The sequence below is a fragment of the Mastigoproctus giganteus genome, chromosome 6 (assembly GCF_048544385.1).
Source record: "Mastigoproctus giganteus isolate SK-2022 chromosome 6, ASM4854438v1, whole genome shotgun sequence".
Classification (NCBI taxonomy): Eukaryota; Metazoa; Arthropoda; class Arachnida; order Uropygi; family Thelyphonidae; genus Mastigoproctus; species Mastigoproctus giganteus.
The window spans coordinates 151,769,220-151,789,923 of NC_143580.1; the positions used below are offsets into that span (position 1 = coordinate 151,769,220).

Genomic DNA, 20,704 nt, shown 5'->3' on the forward strand with positions numbered 1-20,704 from the left:
GAATGCATTCCGAATGGTCTCTAGTCTGACTAGTATATCTAGTGTAGATCTGTTTTGTCAGACACTGTATTGTGCAGAATGCAGCAGATTGAGATTTTCAAGGTACCAGATCAGTTCACCATCTTTTCGAGAATTTTGCAAATGCAACTGGTCAAGGCGATTAGTCTATAATGAGTGGGATTTGTAGGGTCTTTACCTGGTTTAGGGAAGGCAAGGACCGTAGCATGATGCCATTGATTAGGGAATTTATCTTCCAGAAAGAGTCTATTGAATAGATGAAGAAGTAACTGTAATGATTCGGTACTTAGTTTCTGAATCATGGAATAGTGAATGTTATCTGGTCCTACAGCACTGCGTCTAGATGTTGACAAAGCTCTATGTAATTCGTGAATGGTAAAAGGTAAGTTGTATTGTTCATCTCCTTTTGAAGAGAAGTTTAACTTTTGTTTTTCTAAACTTGTTTTTAATCTTCTGAAGGTCGGTGTATAACTTTCTATTGCTGATGTTTTTGCAAAGGTTTCACCTAGTATATTGGCAATTCCAGCAGGATCATTTACATTCTGCCCTCTCCATTCCATGATGGGTAGGGGTATCGTTTTATATTTGCCACTCATTTTTCTGATTGCTTTCCAAATTTTATGTGTAGGCGTTGCTTGATTAATAGTCGAAGTGAAGCGGATCCAAGCAGCCTTTTTATTGCAGCGCCTAACATATCTCGCTCTTGCTGTAGCACGTTTATATTGAATGAGATTGGTTGTAGTTGGATTCCGGCGAAAAGAATTCCAAGCTTTGCTTTGCACTTTTTTAGCCACAAGGCATTCATCACTCCACCTGGTTTTTGGATGAATCGGTAATTTTGATGAGGATTTCGGTACGGTTTGTTTTGTTGCATGTAATATCGTTTTGGTGACATAGTCAACTGCTTCGTCAGTTGTGGATATGGTCGTGACCTCCAGAAATGTGCATTAAAAAAATATCACAAAGGCATTCAAAATTGATTCTTATAACAGGAACATATGATAACGATGAAAGAGTAGTGCAATTTCCATTATAAATATGACCTTTTAGAGAGATAAATAGCTTAGTAATATAGCGAAATTTTCAACTTCCAAGGACTTGGAATGAATTGCAAAAAAAACAGTGTTATTGGGTTCACATTACGATATTTTCATGATACCTCCATTTATTCCTATGGGATGCAAAATACGTTTCTAAGATTTTTTTAAGTTTGCACCGGCCGGCAAAAATTTACGTAAAGTCGACTTTCCGTAAGTTGAACACCAGTTTTACCAGTATTATGTAAGTCGGGGAGTTCTCTGACATAGCAGTTTCTTCTGACTGTTACTGCACTTGCTACCACTCCTGTATGTCCTTCCCATTCTCTTTTCGGCTTAGACAAAGAAGCTTTACAGTTTTTAAGGCATAAGCACTTCAAAACTGAGCTGTGTTTTGGTGTAGAGACTTGATCATGTCTGGTTCCTTTTTTCCTATCAGCAGAACCAGTATTCTTGAGTTTCGAAAAAAATCTATTCATTGTCGACTGATTACAAGACACTCTATAAGCAATATGACGGGAAGAACATCCTTCCTCACGTAAAGCAACAATAACACACTTCTTTCGTGGCATCACTGCACATAACTCGCCATTCTGACACAAGCAAGGAATGACTGCAACTCTTGCAGAGCGTGCTTATATAGCTGAAAGTAACAGCCAATGCAACATTATGTCATCACCTACACGTGTTAATCTTATCCAAAGAAACTGTAAGAAGTACTGCCATACACATCACCCCTTAAAATTACAATTTTAAGGGGTGATGCACTTTCTTTGAACACCAGTGTACACACACACACACACACACACACACACACACACACACACACACACACACACACACACACACACACACACACACACACACACACTTTAATACCTTGTATAATGCGGTTAATTGGTTCCAAGGAGGTAACCACGCTAATCAATACATTATTACATACAATGGATTATTGAGTAGTCCAAAACTACGTATTTCAACAGGACTCGGCGAAATTGGTAAGTTTTATGCTATTTAGATTTAATGATGAGTTTGTCTTCTTGTCTCACAAGGCTTAAAACATACTTACACCAATGTTTTCCCTCATTTTTCCCCCTTAAGGTGCAGTCATACCTCAGAAATGCTGACATTACAGTGTTGGACTGGCCCAGCAACAGTCCAGATTTGAACCCTATTAAAAATTGCTGGTACATAATGTCGTCTAAAATTGCTCATAAGAAGCCAACAAGTAAGATTCAGTTGCAGGAGAGCATTGTAAGGGTGTGGTACCGCGAAATTGGGCAACCGTATATCCAGAAGTTGATTAACTCTATGCCAGATCATTGCAAGTCTGTAATTGCAGCTCGAGGAGGAACAACAAAATATTGATGACTTATTTTGCTGATTTACAGTACATAATACTATTACATTAACTTGTCATTTCTGCCATTTGCATGATTTCTCATATTTCCATTAATTACGCATTTTACCCTTTGGGAAGATATTTATGGCAATTAGGTATATCTGGTGGAGTCTTTTTATTGGATTTAATTCACAGAGATATATATCCCATCTAACAAATGCATTTCGAACATTTTTGCAACCCACAATGCAGCGCAAAACACATTTATAATATATATATATTGTAAAGATTAATGGAGTATGAAAAAATTTGCTGATTATGGACCAAGGTAACTGATAGCCAGAAATGACCTCACAGCCATAATAGTATAATAAGTATGTAAATGAAAGTAGTAAAGATAAGAGAAGTATATAAAGAAATGTAGAGATAAGAAGTAAAAAGTAAGAAGAGGGAAAAGAAGTGAAAAAATTAATACATATATAAAGAAAAAAGTCAATAATATTATACTATATATATGGACATATTGTCATATATCGCACTATCCTGGTGTTGTTTTCAAGTGTCAACCACCGGAATAACCCAACAAAATGAAAATATAGTGTCCTCTGTTTCTAACGTAAAGTACAAACCATGACAAAAATAGCATTAGATCAAAATATAGTATTAGAAAAAAAAAAAAAAAAAAAAAAACAATAATGTAGAATTTAAGTTATAAGGGAGGATATAAAGAATGCTGGCATGTAATTTAAGGTTGACACAACAGAGGACCTGACAATACTTATAATATGAACAATGAAACTAAAGTTAAAGCTAAAATAAAAATGAACAAAGACAAACTGGAGCTAAAGCTAAAACAAAAATGAACAAAGACAAACTGATGTTATGAGTGGACAAAGGTTAATGGCAGAAATGCATATAAATATATAAAACCTGTATATTGCTTATATACAGGTTTTAAATATTTATATGTATTTCCACCATTAACCTTTGTCTACTCACAACAATGGCCTTTGTCTACTTGCAACAATAGCCTTGGTCTACTCGTAACATCAGTTTGTCTTTGTTCTGTTTTTTTTTTGGCTTTAGCTCTAACTTTAATTTCATTGTTCATATTATAATTATAGTTGGGTCCTGTCACGTCAACCTTAAACTACATGGCAGCATTCTTTATATCTTCTCATATAACTTAAATTCTACATTATTGCTTATAATTCCCCCCCACACACACACACACACAATACTATATTTTTATGTAATGCTATTTTTGCTATGGCATGTACTTTATGTTAAAAACAGAGGATGCTACATTTTCATCTTGTCAGGCTATTCTGGTGGTTGACACTTGAAAATGTTGGTGCAATATACGACAACACAATAATGTATATACAATCAAATTTGGTTATAATGAGCATCAAGGGACTGACAAAATGTCCTCATTATAACCATTACTAATTATATCAGTGTTGAGTTAAATCTACCTCCTATTTTTTTTTAATTCTCAATAACTTTATAAAAAGATAGATTCAAAAAACAAAATAAATATTAGAGAGAAAAAAATATTAGTACATACCTACATATTATTTGTATTAATATGCTTGTATAAACTACAATACACTTAATATTAAACACAATTTATTTGTAATTTTAAAATCATACACTTAATACTAAACACAATATTTCTCCATAATTAAAAACAATACTAATTAATAATAAATACAATTTCCTGTTTCATCATCAGATGTCTTCATCATTGAAATCTTTCCTGATTGCTGCCCAAACATGGTCAATCCATTCACTTGCCATTACTGGACCTGCAGATCAAGATTCTCCACTAATTTTTGCATAAACAATGTTGTTGGTTTTTAAATCGATCCAGCTAACCGTTGTTCCCTACAAAATCGTCACATCCAAATTGTTTAGAAAATTTTTCCGCTTAAGTCTTCAAGATCGGACCGTCCATTGAAAATCCAGAACTTCTTTATGTAGTGAACCATTGAAGAAATTCTTCATTGACATTCGTAACCTCGCACTTTCTAAATTTCTTTCTTTCGGTTATGTTCTTGTCCAGTGCCGATATGTAAACATATTTATTCTTCCACAATGTTGAAGAATAAACATGTTTACACATCAGCACATATCATTTACAAAATTCTTAGAAATCCCGAAATCAATTTTATAGTTCAGTGAATACAAGACAATCTGCGACCATAGAAAATACAAGGGGAGCACCAATGCACTATTGTATAGCCCCCATCCCCAAAAGGACAAGGTTAGGTCATAAACTGGCACCTAATCCAATGTGGGTGGTCATAAAAGCTAAGTCACCCCTTTCATTTTTGTCTATTCCAAGAATTGGGTTTTTTTTTAACAATCGGAGCAATTAAGAATGTTTGCATAGTTACCAAAATTTTTACAGTATATCTGTATAATGCACTAGTTATAACAGTGAGCAAATGTATGGGAAGATGCATAAATTAAAATCAATATGGCGTTCTGCTCATTACAGCCATGATCTCGTTATTTCCATGCTCATTATAACCTTCGACTGTATATAGTATAATATTATTGACTTATTTCTTTATATATATATTAATTTTTTCCCGTCTTTTCTTTATTTACTTCTCTTATCCCTACTACTTTTATTTACGTACCTATATATATATATATATATATATCTTATATATGCTGCCCTACCATTAATATACAGACACCCCTCCATGGATGGGGAAACAGGTCCTATACATGCAACATGTCACAGAACCTGCTATAAATATGCACACTGGGCTTCGAACAGACAATTGCAAAAGTGGGCATGCAAGTTGACATGTTCAACAGAATTAACAGATTTCCAATGTGGAATGATAGTAGGATGCCATATAAGCAAGCAATCTGTACGAGACATCACAGTTACTCTGGGATTCCTAGGGTCAATGATTAATGACGTCATATGCAAATGGAAGAGGAATGGGACTGAATCTGCCAAAAAACGGCCTGGAAAACCCTAAAAACTAACAGAAGGGGACAAGAGAATTCTGCAAAGAACTATGCACCAAATCGTAATTTGCCATTGTCTCAAGTCACACAAACCCTCTGTGAGAGTAGTGAGATTAATGTCAGCACTAGTACAATACGAAGGACACTCCATAATATGGGTTACAATGGTCGTGCAGCTGTTCACAAGCCATTCACCTCAACAAATGCTAGATGCCAATTAACATGGTGTAAGGAGCACAAATCCTGGACTGTAGAGCAGTGGAAAACAGTCCTATGAACAGATGAGTCGAGGTTTGCATTCTACAAATCTGATGGCCGTTTTTGTGGCGAATGCCAGGTGAACAGTTTCTTCCTGATTGTATCCCCCCAATAATGAAGTTTGGCGGTGGCAGACAACTCTTATCGGGCTACTTTTCATGGTTTGGCTTGGGCCCATTAGTCATTATCGACAAAACCATGAATTCTGTGCAATACCAGGGCATCCTGGACAATTATGACTTCCAACATTATGGCAGTACTTCAGGGAAGGTCCATACCTATATCAGCAAGACAACACGCCATACCATACTGCTCAGGTCATAACAGAGTAGTTTGAGGACATGGGTTTGGAAAAGTTGGATTGACTAATCCAGATCCTGTCTGAGTTCTACTGAGCATCTTTGGGATGTATTGGATCATCGGGTACGTGCACATCGAAATTGCCCAAAGAACAAGGCCGAACTGGTGGCTGCATTAAAGGCTGAGTGGAGGAACATACCACCTGGTATTTATAAAAAGCTGGTTGAGAGTGTGCTGCGAAGACTGAAGGCCATCATAAAAGCAAAAGGTTTTAGCACAAAATATTAAATGACACAATAAAAGCTCTCTTTTTTTTGTCTAAAGGCAAGTGTCCAGATATTAATGGTAGAGCAGTGTATATATTTATGAAATGAATTAAGAAGTTTCTAGGCGGGTTTTTATCCTCTAAAACAAAATCATTTCAAGTATTTTTTTTTTTAAGTTTTTTTTTTTTTTTTTTTGTATTTTTCACCAACAGTATGTTGAAATGACAAAATAAAACGAAAAGCCAAATTTTTGATAACTTTATAATTAAGCTTACAATAAATTACTATTTACAGTGGATATAAAACAATTAAAATATCATAAAATACAATAAAATATACCAGGTTAAAAGCGATAAAATATCTGTAAAACAAATGAAGTATTATAAAATACAATAAAATATATCAGGTTAAAAGCGATAAAATAACTGAAGCTTTCGAAGGCTCCGCCTTCTTTCTCAACAGTACGCTTTTTTACTTTACGGTACAACTTTAAATACCTTCAGGTTCACGGCACATGTCACGTGATTTGATGGCACGTGCACTGTTCTCGTGCGTGTCGGAACCGGAAGTGGCTCGGGAGCGCGTCAGGTGGAATCGTTCATCCCCTCTAAGGATCACTGCCTCAAAGAGGGGGTGGATACGCATACCTCTGTCTCTATTAATATTGTTCTCAATGGAACTAATCCACAAGCTCTCGAGTCACTTGCGGTCCCAAAACCTATGCGCCCGGCCAATGATAACTGCATCATCCTGGGAGATTCATTTCATTAGTTTTTTGGCTATTCACAATGCGTTATGATAAAAGTTGATGTGTTACATTAGGGAAAACAGTGTTATGTTATGAAATTTTCAGTTGCATTGTATTGTGGTAGTAACACACCCAACTCCAAGGTGCCCATAGGTCAATTTTTGATGGAGGTGTAGTTAAAAGTAGTTTCATATTTTCCAATGTTATAAATTCAAACAAATAACTTAAAAATCAAATATATATATATATATATATATTATATAAAATGAAACTATAAATAAAATGTAACTTCACCTTTTGTTGAAGGAATCTGTAACATTGTTGATTTAGAACTTCAACAAATTCTGATTCAAAGTCCTGATCACTGTACCATGAACCTCCTGTTACAGATCGATCTGGTTCCAAATTATACAACATATAAACTTTCTTTTTTGATGCCTATGAAAAAAAAATTGGAAAATATATTCAGCTACTTTCAAAATATCTTCTAAATATATGCTTAGCATGAATTGCATAAAAACAAAGGTAAAATTAATAAACAACAAATTAAGCTTTTGATTGTTTTTACCTCCTGAAATATATTACATCTCAGATTTTTATGAGTTGAATCCAAATCTGTTTACAGATGTGGATTCAGCCACAGATAAAGCAACCACAGATTTAGAGAGAAATGCATGTTGCACTTATTAGAATTTTTAATGAAATTTTAACAAGTATTATAATAAATAGAATAAAAATGTAATCATTTTTTTTTTTTTTTTTTTTCATTTGCCTTTTTCTTTTTTAATGGTCTTTCTGGCCAATGTCCAGCAATAGTCTGCCAGCATATATTGGGCTTCCAACTTCCTAAGTAATGTTTCTTCACAGTAGCAATATTTTCATGAAAATGTTCAGTGTATTCCCTACATTCAAGGTTAACTGAGAAAAAAAAAATTGGAACAGAGAAAGCGTATTTTCAGAGACATACTGGCAACTGAGAAATTTTAGCAGGTTTGTAATAAATTCTCAATCAAGATTTTACAGTGGTGTGCTCTGTTGTTGACCAAAAATATTCACAAACTTTCTTGAACGATTTCCAATCTTCTAGTTCAAAAAAAAGGGGTTAACACTCTTTCAAAATGTTCCTCTTTCACTACCTCTGTGACATGCAGTATTTAAGAGATGGCTTTCAATATTGTTTTAAATACTGAAAGCCAACTCCATACCTTTTATGAAATTTTTTGCTAGACTTTATATCTTTACATCTGGGAGGATATAAAACCGGTGCTTTTTTTGTAAAAAAAAAAAAAAAAAAAAAAATAGGTGCCGGTACTCATTCTTTGCTATCAGGAAAAATTTAAAATTAAAAGGAAATTAAAAGTACTCTAAATTTTTTCCCCCTGATATTGTTACTTTAGTAGTAATGTTTTTAGAATAAGAACAACAAATTAAGTGTATTAACACAGTTTGCATAAATTTATTATTCAAGTATATATAAAATAAGTAAATGAGTAAAATAATTAAAAATAAATTTCATAAAGTTTTTGTAGAATATTCCAAATTTTTATTAAGTTCTCATCCAACACGCTATGCTGACTTCTTTTCCTCCTCTTTGTGTGTCGGTTGCTAAATGACGTTTCCGAAGTAGCCACGAATCGGCATATTGTGCTGGATCGAAGCGGGTCAGCGGTGGGCCTGCAGTTTTAAGAAACAGTAGTGAAGAAACTGTTTTTGTCATCAACGAAACGCTGGCGATCAGATTCATTTGTGAAAATCCTCGCTCACATTCACTTTGTGAAATTGGAATCGTACTCAGAGCATTCATCAAATGCTTCAATTCTTCCAAAACCTTCTTACCAATTAGGTATCCACGAATTGCATTTAACTGTAATTGACAATTTCCTAACTTCATTTTCACCAAATGTCAACAATTCATATTTAGAAGGATTAATACCTTCATTGTCCTCCTCACGTCATCGGTATTGTCACTAGTTCTTAAATTTGAAATTTTTTTTTTTTTTTTTTTTTGAAACTGTCCAAAATATCGGTGTCATTCGGATATTCAGGTGCTGTGACCATGTAAACAGAGATAGGGAATATTTACGGAAAAATGTGGATAACGCACTTCCACGAAACAACAGATGATTATTTGTCGCTGTAAAAGAAAATCACTTTTCTAATTCTTGAATGGGGCACTTACAGTTGATTCACAGCGGTGTCCAACCTACGGCCCGCAAGGAAAGTGAACTAAAACAGCATTTTAAATTTTGTTAATTATATGTTTTGTTCAGTAAATATAATTGTGTATTGTACTTAATAAAATTTTTGAATATTTTCAATTTTACTTGCAACAAGATATCGAAAATGTAACACACTAAAGAAATCTAACTTCGAATTTTTTTGAATATGGCCCCTGTACGGGAAAAGGTTGGACACCACTGAAGGTGGGCCAGGCCCATTGTGAATACACCTTGATCTAATCACTCTTGACCAGCGCGACTTCTCCAGGTGGTTGGACAGGTTTTACCAGGTTTGGTTTGGTTTGGTTTTGATTTTATTGGCGCATTAGCTACTAAGGCTATATGCGCCAAGACCAGGTCATATATAAAAAAAATTTTAAACTTTCAGTGACCTAATTGATTAGGTCACTATGTCAAAAGGTATAACAAATGTATAAAAGGTATAAAAGAAAAATGTAAATTTTATATATGAGCAAAAATGTTTATTGATTTTAAAAAGCTAAAACCGGCAGACACATGGTCATTGTCGGATAAAATCTGACTGAGTGTATACGGCTCAGCCAGATGATTAAAAGCGGTAAAACGGATATTGCTAAAATCTGGACAATCAATTAAAATGTGTCTAATAGTTCAAATTGAGCCACAGGACTCACACATAGGAGGGTCATTAGCCTACAGCAAAAATGAATGTGTCAAATGACTATGTCCTATGCAGGTCCGGGCAAGAACAACTTCCTGCGCAGACTAGACTGCCATGGTTCAATTACAGGCTTTATATGATATAATTTATTCCCAGTCTGTCTATTCCACAAATCCTGCCATTGGGAGTGTATCTTCTGCTGTATTATTTGCCTGTAGTCTGTATAGGGGACTGACAGGCACCGATTATTATTGGGGATTGCTGACTTGGCTGCAGTGTCAGCCAAATCATTTCCCCTAATCCCAATGTGGCTGGGAATCCAGCAGAAGCGGATATCATATTCACATTCATGGAGAAAGTGAATCTTCTGCTGAATGCTAGACAGAACTGGATGAGAATTATATCTCACAGTTATTAAAGCCTGTAACACGCTGAGAGAGTCGGAATATAAAATGAACCGTTGGTATTGGCATTCACTAATGTAATCCAAGGCTAACTCTATAGCGTGCAGCTCTGCAGTAAATGTGCTGCATTCAGAGGGAATCTGCTCCGATGTAGTGCTGTCTGTAAAGACAGCAGCAGATCCCACATATGATTCCGACTTCGAGCCGTCTGTGTAAACTGGTGCGAAGTCAGAATGTTCAGCTCAGTGTGCTGAGTAAAGCTGCAGGTAGACAGATGATGGAGTGTCCGACTTTCCCCAATTTCTAAGGGACAAGTCACATGCCGGAACATGAGCATGCCAGGGTGGAAGAGGTTGCTTTGGTGTTTGAGCAACCTTGTCTACCTTGATATTAAGTTCTTTGAGTAGCTCTTGGAGACGAATACCAAAAGGACGATTGGCAGTCTTACGGGTTTTGTACAAATTTTCCCATCATAGCTCAAAAACGAATGGCCACGTAGGATGGTCTGGTAGTTTAGAAACAACTGCTTACTTCGAAGCGATAACGGCGGTTCTTTTGCTTCGATGTATAAGCTCTGGACTGGAGATGTTCGATATGCTCCAATAGCGGTACGGAGAGCCAGATGATGGACAGGATCCAGCCAACGAAGTACACTGTCTCTGGTCGAATTGTATACCAGGGACCCGTAATCTAGTCTGGATCGTACAAGTGCATGGTAGATGCATAGTAGGGTGCATCGATCCACACCCCAAGATGTAGAGGAAAGAGAGCGCAGAATATTCAACCCTCTTGTGCACTTTGTGCGGAGTTGACAGATGTGATCCAGAAAGGTCAACTTTTTATCAAATACGAGTCCCAAAAAATTTGTGTCCACCGCTAGTGGAATAGCATTTTGTCCGAGCATTAATTCAGGTTCAGGATGAAGATTACGCTTATGACAAAAGTGCACACAAACGGTCTTCTCCGGCGAGAACCTGAAGCCATTAGCAAGTACCCAGGAGTTGAGGCGATCAATGGATATCTGCAGTTGTCTTTCAATAACCCTCATGTTGCATGACTGACAAAATATGCTAAAGTCATCAACATAGAGGGCACTGTTTACAGTTGGAGGAAGTTGTTCTGTGATGGAATTTACTTTGATGGCGAAAAGCGTGACACTTAAAACTGATCCTTGTGGTACTCCCTCCTCTTGGGTGAAGGAACGAGAGAGTGAGGATCCCACACGAACTTGGAAAGATCGATTGGCTAAAAAGTTTTTAATAAAAATGGGCAGTTGTCCCCTAAGACCAAGGCTATGCAGATCTTTTAAGATGCCAAATCTCCAAGTTGTGTCATACGCTTTCTCCATGTCAAAGAACACTGACACCAAGTGTTCGCGTTTAAGGAAAGCATCCCGGATGGATGTTTCCAATCTAATAAGATGGTCCAAAGTGGACTGGTTCCTTCGGAAGCCGCACTGGAGAGAAGGCCATTTGATTCTAAATACCAGATTAAACGAGAATTAACCATTCTCTCCAGGATTTTGCACAGACAGCTAGTCAGAGCAATAGGACGATAATTTCTAGTGACTTTTGGATCCTTTCCTGGCTTAGCAAAGGCAAGAACGGTTGCCTTGCGCCAGGAATCCGGAAACTGCCCTTCAATAAAGATTCTGTTATACAGAAAGAGTAGATAATCCATAGATTTTGGTGAAAGATGCTTAATCATTTCATAATGGATGCCATCTGGTCCAACAGCACTTGCTTTGGAAAGAGCGAGGGCTCTTTTCAGTTCCTGAATAGTGAATGACCCGTTGTAGGGATAGATGCTCTTAGACTTAAAATTAAGTGCCTGTTTTTCGAGTTTATGTTTCAGGACCAGGAACTCTGGGGAATACGAAGATGTTGCAGAGATGTTAGAGAATGTTCCCCAAGAGAGTTGGCTATTGCAGTTGGATCTGCAATAGTGCATCCATTATAATCTAGGATTGAAGAAGGGTGGGATGTATACTTTCCCTTCATTTTCCGGATTTTATCCCAGACTACCTTAGAGTTGGTAGACTGGTTAATAGATAAATAAAAGATGATGTAAAATGGATCCATGATTCCTTTTGACTCTGACGGCGGATATAGCGTGCTTTGGCTCGTGCACGTTTAAAGGTTATAAGGTTGGTCGTGCTGCTGTGCATTCTGAATTCCACCAAGGTTTGGGAAATGGTGGAAACCGGGCAGATGTTTTTGGAACAGCATTCGCAGCTGCTTGGACGATAATTTCTGTGATGTACGTTACTGCATCATTGATCGGCTCTTGACTGACGGTGCTAAGATCAAAATTTGCCTGATGTTGGAAGGCAGTCCAGTCAGCCTGATCAATCTTCCACCGTGGTAACCTGAAGGGAAGACATGGTCTCCCGCTGTGTAACGAGGTTATCACAGGGAAGTGATCACTTCCGTATGGATTCTCCTCCACTTCCCAAGTGAGTGAAGGGTGTAGAGAAGGGGAGCAGATAGAGAGATCAATGGCAGAAAAAGTAAGGGTAGGCATGTGGAAGAAGGTGTTTGTTCCAGTATTTAGAAAGGAAAGGTCATTGTCATTGAGCATACGCTCTATGACCCGTCCTCTTCCATTGATGTTAGCACGACCCCACAGGGTGTTATGTCCATTAAAATCCCCGAGAAGTAAGAAAGGGGGAGGCAACTGCGTTACAAGATCATCACGGTCTTTCTGGGAGATGTCAGTCCCAGATGGCAAATAAATAGAACAGATGGTTAATAAAAACCCCACTGTAAGGCGAATTGCAACAGCCTCTATGCTGGTTGTAATTAGTAAGGGCTGAACTGGGGTCTGATTACCCACAAGGATAGCTACTCCTCCATGAGCAGGACCATCTGCAATTCTATCCTTACGAAAGATTGTGATGTTATACATCGTGGGATCATCGTTTTCTTTTAGATAAGTCTCCTGCAAGCAAAAGCAAACTGGCTCGTGCTTTTGCAGGAGGACCTTGATGTCATCAGTATTTCGCCGGAATCCACAACAATTCCATTGTAGGAATTTAGCCATTATTTTGGCTTGGTGGGTCCATCAGGCGGTTTCCGAGGTGCTGAGAGCTTACTTTTATCAGTCCTGGCTTTATCTTTTTTGGGGAAGAATGGACGCTGTCCCGTGTCCATTTCTTCCTCCGAAAAGAGTTCCAAGACTGATTCATCCTGTACCTCCTTGATCTCTACATCCATTGTTTCTGTTATTACTGGAGGCTCTTTACCACTTGGTTTTGGTAGTGGTGGAGCACTAGGAGGTACGGATATAGGAGTGGCAACTGACTGTGTTTTTTTGGTGGGCTTTTGTGAACTCAATAAATAGCGTGCAATCGGGGTGAATGACTCTCTTGGTGGTATAGTCATCTCAGTTTGTGTCCCGATAGTGCACTTTGCAGAAACCTTCTGGGCATATAAAGGTTTCCCGCTATTTACTGGTTGGATACGTTTTCTGGCCTCTGGGTAGGAGATATTCAGCTCTGTTTTCAGTTTTTGTATTTCTTTTTCATCCTTCTACTGCTGGCATGCTCTAGAGTAGGCGGGGTGCTCTCCTTGGCAGTTGACAGGTCGGTTTTGGAGCTGAACATTCCTTGCTCTCGTGGTCTTTAACACCACATCGAGCACAGGCAGGGTTTCCACGACAAGATGTTTGTGAGTGGCCATATTTTTGGCATCTAAAACACCGCAGTGCGTTTGGGATATAAATCCTCACTGGGCAGTTTAGATAGCCTGCCTTGATGGAACTTGGAGGCTGTGGGGTGTTAAACGTGAGGATAAGAACTCGGGTAGGGACGAAATTCCCATCCTTCCATATCGATATTCTCTTGACAACTGTCACTCCTTGGTCTTTTAATTCAGAGCAGATCTCTTCTTCAGAAACGTGAAGGTCCCACTCTGAAATGACACCTCTTGAAGAGTTCAAAGTTTTGTGTGGGGTTATGATGATGGGTATTCCCCCTATTGATGTAGCTTTCAGGATTTTTTCCACGTGTTTAATAGTTGTAGCTTTGACCAAAAGGTCGCCAGAACGCAGTCTTTTTACAGATTTAGGTGAACCTGCCAACCCTTCTAATCCTTTCTGGATAAAGAAGGATGACATCTTCCCAATGGACTGCTCTCCGGTGGAATGGAGAATGAGGAAAAGCGGTGTCACTGATGGTGATGGTGTATCCTGTATCCTCAGCCCTGGCTCTTTTTGCAGAGGTGTTATCTGCGTCATGATCTCGATTAGGTAGGGGCCTTGTTGGGGCCCCAGAAGAAGAAGGATTTAAATTACTCATAAGAGTAAAGAAAAATGTCTGATGCCCAAGTACCTCACCCACCACGGAGCCCTACGAGGGGACGCCCACTCGTGAACTAGCAGGTACTGCGTACACGAATGGGACGCCGAGTTCGCTTAGAACACCATACCCACGTTACCAATAAGTCTTTATCCCGTCCCAGGACCAAAGGGAGAGAGACTTATTGGAATGCAGTTGACCCTAGCAGTAAAAACCACCCGCTGATTGATCCCAGTCAGGCTGGTCCGGGACCACCTGTCTTGTCGAAGCAGGGGCCAAAGTGGTGTATTAAGGCTGGGCCCCTCAACCACAAGGACCCCCCTTTCCGCATTCCACGGGTCATGGCGCACGGCTGCACACGCCGGATTCCAAAGATGTAACCCTGGAACCAAGGTATGGGCGTTAGATCCCAGTGATGCTAATCTGGAAATCCAGCAGCATCACTGGGAGGTCCCCCTCACCACGTACAGGTGCCCATGTCAAGGGGTTTTTACCAGGTACCACTAAGTTGTAGAATGCTAATCTCTTTAGCTCTCTTAATTCATGCAGCAGCACTATTTGCCTAAAGGCCAGAAAAGTGAACAGGGCATACCGAGTTAATTCTCTCCTAATCCGTTCGCTATATAAAAATTTTCTTTGCTCAACAGAAACTATTTTAAATGTAACTTCCAAGGGGAATTCAAAATAATTAAACAGAGGTCCGACTGAGTAATTTAGAATTATAAAAATGGTTATACAGTTTTATATAGAAAAAATCTTAACAACTGACAGTAAAAAATGCAAATTTAGTTAAATCATTTTAAGCTTATTTAAATAGTAGGTAAACACGTGAAAAATATTTACAGAATATTACAAATTTCGAAATGCATTGCATCCAAATGTCACACGTCACTGTTAATAAAGGTGCTGGTTCGCCGTACTGTTGCGTACCGTCCCAAAAAAGCACTGTATAGAACTATTATTTATAAAATTCACATTTCTTGAGAGAAGTTTCATATTCTCATAGGATTCTTTCATGTAGACAGCAAGACTGATTAGTGCAGATGGACATACCTTCCACTGTGAAGTAGCCTAGCTTTTAGACTTAAGGTCTAAGTTCCATACGCAACCTTTGACTTTCAGAAAGCAGAAGGAAAACAGATTTTTGAGCCCATATTTTTTTGAAAAGCAAGAGTACAACAAAAAACACGAGGAAAACATTTTTTTAGAAAAAGGTGGTGGTTCTTTGTAGCCTACACTGCACTAGAAATTAAATTTCACTGACAACAAATACACTTTATAATAAAATACAGACATAGGATTGTTTACCAGTACAGTAAACATTCAAACATTATTATTATTATTGGCCATATGGTGCAAGGAAGCCTTGGGCTTATGCTGCACCAGCCAAAAATAAAAATAAAAAATTTCTGAATTACCCTGAGAGAGAGAGAGAGAGAGAGAGAGAGAGAGAGAGAGAGAGAGAGAGAGAGAGAGTCAGAAGTAGAAGGGAATCACAAAAAGAAAAATGATGATATCCAGCTCAGGACCCTGGGTATGCCAAGCCCATACTCACCAGATGTGAGCCCCCTGGGGTTAGTTTAACTAGGATTTTTCTATTTATGGATTCTGTTTGGATTGTCTGTTAGACATTAAATGTAATTTTTTTTTTTTAAATGAAACCCTAAACTTGAAAGGTTTTAGAACCTACAGTACTTAGTACCATGCATGAGGTGAAGGTTGAGAAGATGAAGCAAGAACCTTGAAATTTGACTTGAATTTCTGTAGATTGTAATTTTCAGGAAATTTGTGTGAAGGGAAGTTGTTCCAGAAAATGGAAGTTAAAAGAATAAACGAGGTCTACAGTACTTAGTACCATGCATGAGATGAAGGTTGAGAAGATGAAGCAAGAACCTTGAAATTTGACTTGAATTTCTGTAGATTGTAATTTTCGGGAAATTTGTGTGAAGGGAAGTTGTTCCAGAAAATGGAAGTTAAAAGAATAAACGAGGTTTGGAAGAAGGGGGGGGGGATTATATAAGCCGATTCAGAAGAACTGTACCCATATAAAGCCTTTAGAAAAGGAATAACTAGTCTATAGAAAAGAAATAGAATTGTATATAGAAAAGAATAGCAGAAACAAAATGTTTATGAGAGTGGAAACTCTTTATAAGAGATGGGTCATTATATTAATCCTACCGGTCTAGAACAGTATGATCAATATGGGGTCTAGAAGCCTGGGAGAGATTATGAGGGCACCGGATCAGATGTGAGAACAATATTCCATGGTAGGATGGATTTAGGATTTGTATAGAGTGACCAGCTGTTTAGAAGAAAAGTGACACAGAGTGAAAGAAAAAACAGTTTTTTAAATGCAGAGGAAGCAATATTTGTGATGTCCTTATTGGATATGAGCAATTTCCAAGAGATCTTGTGTGATCTTGTCTAGAAATCTCAGTGTTGTTGAAGACAAATATAGGAGCAGAAGAATCATTTTTGTGAGATATAAAACAGGACTGAGTTCTATAGGGGTGAAATTAACTAAGTTATGTTTGCCCCATTGTAGAATTACCTGGAGATCAGCATTTAAGGAATTAGTAGAGAATATCTGAGAAATTGAAGCTGAGAAATTTGTGAAGGGCAAGGTTTCTCAAACTGAAATGCAATGTGCTATCATCAGCAAAACTAATTCCTTGATTATGGATAGAATTTCCAGTCAATTGAAGAAGATCATTAATATGCAAAGTGAAAAGAGTAAAAAGAACTGAACCTTGGGGAACACAAGCAATGGTGAAGAAATTAGAGAAAGGCAGCCATCTACCATCATGCACAGTCAGAGGTCAGAGAGAAAAATGGATAACCAATTACAAAAAACAGTAGCAAACTATATGATGGAAGCTTATTTAGAAGACTTTTATGCCAAAGACGATCAAAGCCATTGAAATGTCAAGAGCAAATATTTGAGTTTCACCAAACTTTTACACTGAATTTGCATAGATGGGTAACAGCATAGCACCAGTGGATCAACACTGACAGAATCCGACTGGCAATTATTGATCAGATGGAAGGTTTCTAGGTAGTTTAGAAGTTGGCAGTTAAAGGATTTCCCATTTTCTTTAAAAATAGTAGAAGTAGGTGCAATGAGATGATAATTGGATAGGAGGGATTTCACACCCTTTTTAGGAACTGGCTGGATATGAGCAATTTCCAAGCAGAAAAAATACTAGCAGAATACCAGTGTAAAAAGGTAACACAGAACAGGATTAAGCTCAGGAGCACAGGTTTTGAGAACGATCAGAGAAATATCAGGATCTGAGCTTTCTTGGCATCAAGACTGTTAAAAATTCTCTGACATCCTTCTGACAGAAGACCATGGGAGGCATTGAATGGAGCAAACTAGGAATGGTAGGAGGTTGTTTATTAAGACTGTCAAACTTAAAAGAGTTAGAAGAAAAGTAGAATGCTAGAAAGTCAACTTTATCTTTAGCAGATGTGGCAATAGAACCATCAGGTTTTAACAGAGGTGGGAGTACAAATGGGCAAAAGTTGCAGCCAACAGCTTTGGCACGAGACCAGAATGTTCGACTTCATAGACAAGAAGCAAGTTTTCTACTCTAAGCCTGTTCAAAATCTAGTTTGGACTGATTCATAACTACTTTACAATTGTTATGAGCATTGGTTTTGTAGGCAGAAAATCAACCTGAAGATCTGGATGCAAGCCAACTGCAATATACAATGTTCTTATCTTGAACAGCCATAGCGCATTTATTAGTAAACCAAGGTTTAGATAAGAACAAGATTTTAAGGTGGAGTGTGGAATAAATGATTTCATCCCTATAAGAATAATTTCACTGACACAATCTAAGCAAATACTGACATCAGAAGATTTAAAACAGTAATCCAACCAAGGAAAAGAAGAATGGAAATATCACATATCATCCCATTCACATTCTTGTAATGCCAAACAACAACAGAAAGGTCCCACTGGAGATGAGACCATCACCAAGTTGTGATCTGAGGTACCTAGAGGACCATTCACATCAACCATATACTTTGAAGAATTGTTCACAAGGTCAAGAGTGTTTGGTATATGGTTAGGGCTGTCTGGTATTCTGGTAAGTATACGAACAAACCATTAATAATGATTAATGGTTTGTTCGTTAATAAGATATAATAGTAAAGTCTCAACATCTCAACCAGCTGGATCCATACAACCAGAAAACTGAAGCTAGCTGGAGTTGCAAACATTAAAATCACTAAGGAAAACTACCTCATTGTTAAGAAAGTTGGACTAGAGAAAGTCTAGTTTCAAAGAAAGGAAGCCAGAGAGTAACCAGAAAACTGAAGCCAGTTGGAGTTGTGAAATTTAAAATCACCAAGGAAAATCATCTCATTGTTAGGAAAGTTGGACTAGAGAAAGTCTAGTTTCAAATAAAGGAAGTCAGAAAGTTCTAAGTGATTAGTGGAGGTTAGGAGAACCATAGAGACAACAGATGAATTTGATAGAATGGGATAGTTTGAAGTTAAGTGAGAGGAAATTTCAAATTACTGTCTCTGACAGGGAATATCAGAGTGGATTATGAAGAAGTACCATCTTTGAAGTTAAAAGAAATTGTACAACAATAATTTGGACAATTAAGATGAGCAATGGTTGAATCAACCAATAATTGAGATTCTGTCAGAAAAAGTAAGTGGGGCTTGGCATACTACAAGTGGAAACAGACATTGAGATCAGAACTAAGACTACATATATTTGTGAAATTAATGCGAAGGTGTTTGGGAGGTTTAGATCCTTTTGCAGATAAGTTTGTTCTATTAGTCTGATTATTTATGATGTATTCAGTACTAAGAAAAGGTGGAGAGGACATGTTGTATGAAGTAACGAAATTATTGGATATGGTATACACAAAAAAAGAATACACCCAGCTCCTTGACATAATGTGGCCTCGACAATGCTACCCCCCCCCCCCACATACACTCCACTCAGACTCCCTCCAGTCACTATCTAGTAGAATAGAGGCAGCAAGATTATATAGCTTACATACAGCAATACCCCACATAGCACTAATAATTGGTACCAAAACTGTTCTGTGAAACTGTGCTGATTGAGGTATAATTATAATGGGTTTTAATTGAATGAGTACCAGAGAAACAGTCTATAAACAAATTATAATAAATCTATAAACAATTTGCACTTGATAACCAATTAAAAGGATTTGAAATAAAAGAATATTGCAAAAATTTTATTAATGAAAAGGTAACACCATGAGATGAGAAAAAAGCTTTATTGTTTATTTAGGTATTTCAATAATGAAGTCGTCTCTTCTTTTTCCTCAGCGTACGTCTTTGTAGCATCAAATCCCATCTTGTAAAATTTGCCATATCTTGATGCTATGTTCAACATTCGGATCTCCATTCATAATCACCTCACTGGCGATGTCAACTCCCCGAAAAACTTTCTCTAATTCTTCTGTTGAAAATTCTTTTGATGCCACTTCAGTGTTATCCACTTCAGAATTGTTTTCCTCTTCTTCATATGTAGTTTGCTCATCAGTTTCAATGAGAGTTGCATCATCTAAGTCATTTGCATGTGAGTCAATGCAGTCATGTACACTGGCAGTCTCCAAAGTTTCAAACCCCAAATCTTTTCCAATCTTCACAATGTTTTCAGCAATTGCTGAAAACATTGTTTTGCAATTCAAAACAAGTGAAATCATTTGCCAAATGGGGCAAAACATGCTGTCAAACAGAATGCATGTTAGCAGTGATTACTAGCCAAGATGCAGATATATTTTTGATTGCATTCCTGACGATATAATTTTTCAAAAATGTTTGTAAAGATGATGATCCCACTCCTTGTTGAAGCTTTAATTGCTTGGGAAAAAGTTTGCCACAGATAATACACCTTGAATGTAGCAATTACACCTTAATCCATGGGTTGTAAGAGAGACATTGTTATGTGAAAGAAGCATATTTTCATATTTTCAATGAGATCAGAAATTTCAGGTGGATGGCCTGGTGCATTGTCTAAAAGCAACAAAATTTTTAACTCCATCCCTTCATCTTTGCAGTAACATTCAACCATTGAACAAAAATAATTTGTGAACAATTCTGTAAACAATTCTCATGTAATCCATGCTTTCTTATTGGATCATCAAATTATAGGCAATGTGCTTTTTACGCAACCCTTTAGAGCTCTTGG

The 20,704-nt window shown here is 37.5% G+C and overlaps 1 protein-coding gene across 4 annotated transcripts in view; it reads right to left on the reverse strand.

Annotated features, from left to right (window-relative positions):
- The window catches only part of Polr3F (RNA polymerase III subunit F), a 315,200-nt gene that overhangs the window by 120,937 nt on the left and 173,559 nt on the right, over positions 1–20,704 (reverse strand). For all 4 annotated transcript variants that reach the window (XM_090375396.1, XM_090375397.1, XM_090375395.1 and 1 more), the window contains exon 8: positions 7,258–7,401. In XM_090375396.1, coding sequence (XP_090231522.1) covers positions 7,258–7,401 — 144 coding nt within the window. The remainder of the gene's footprint in view (positions 1–7,257; positions 7,402–20,704) is intronic.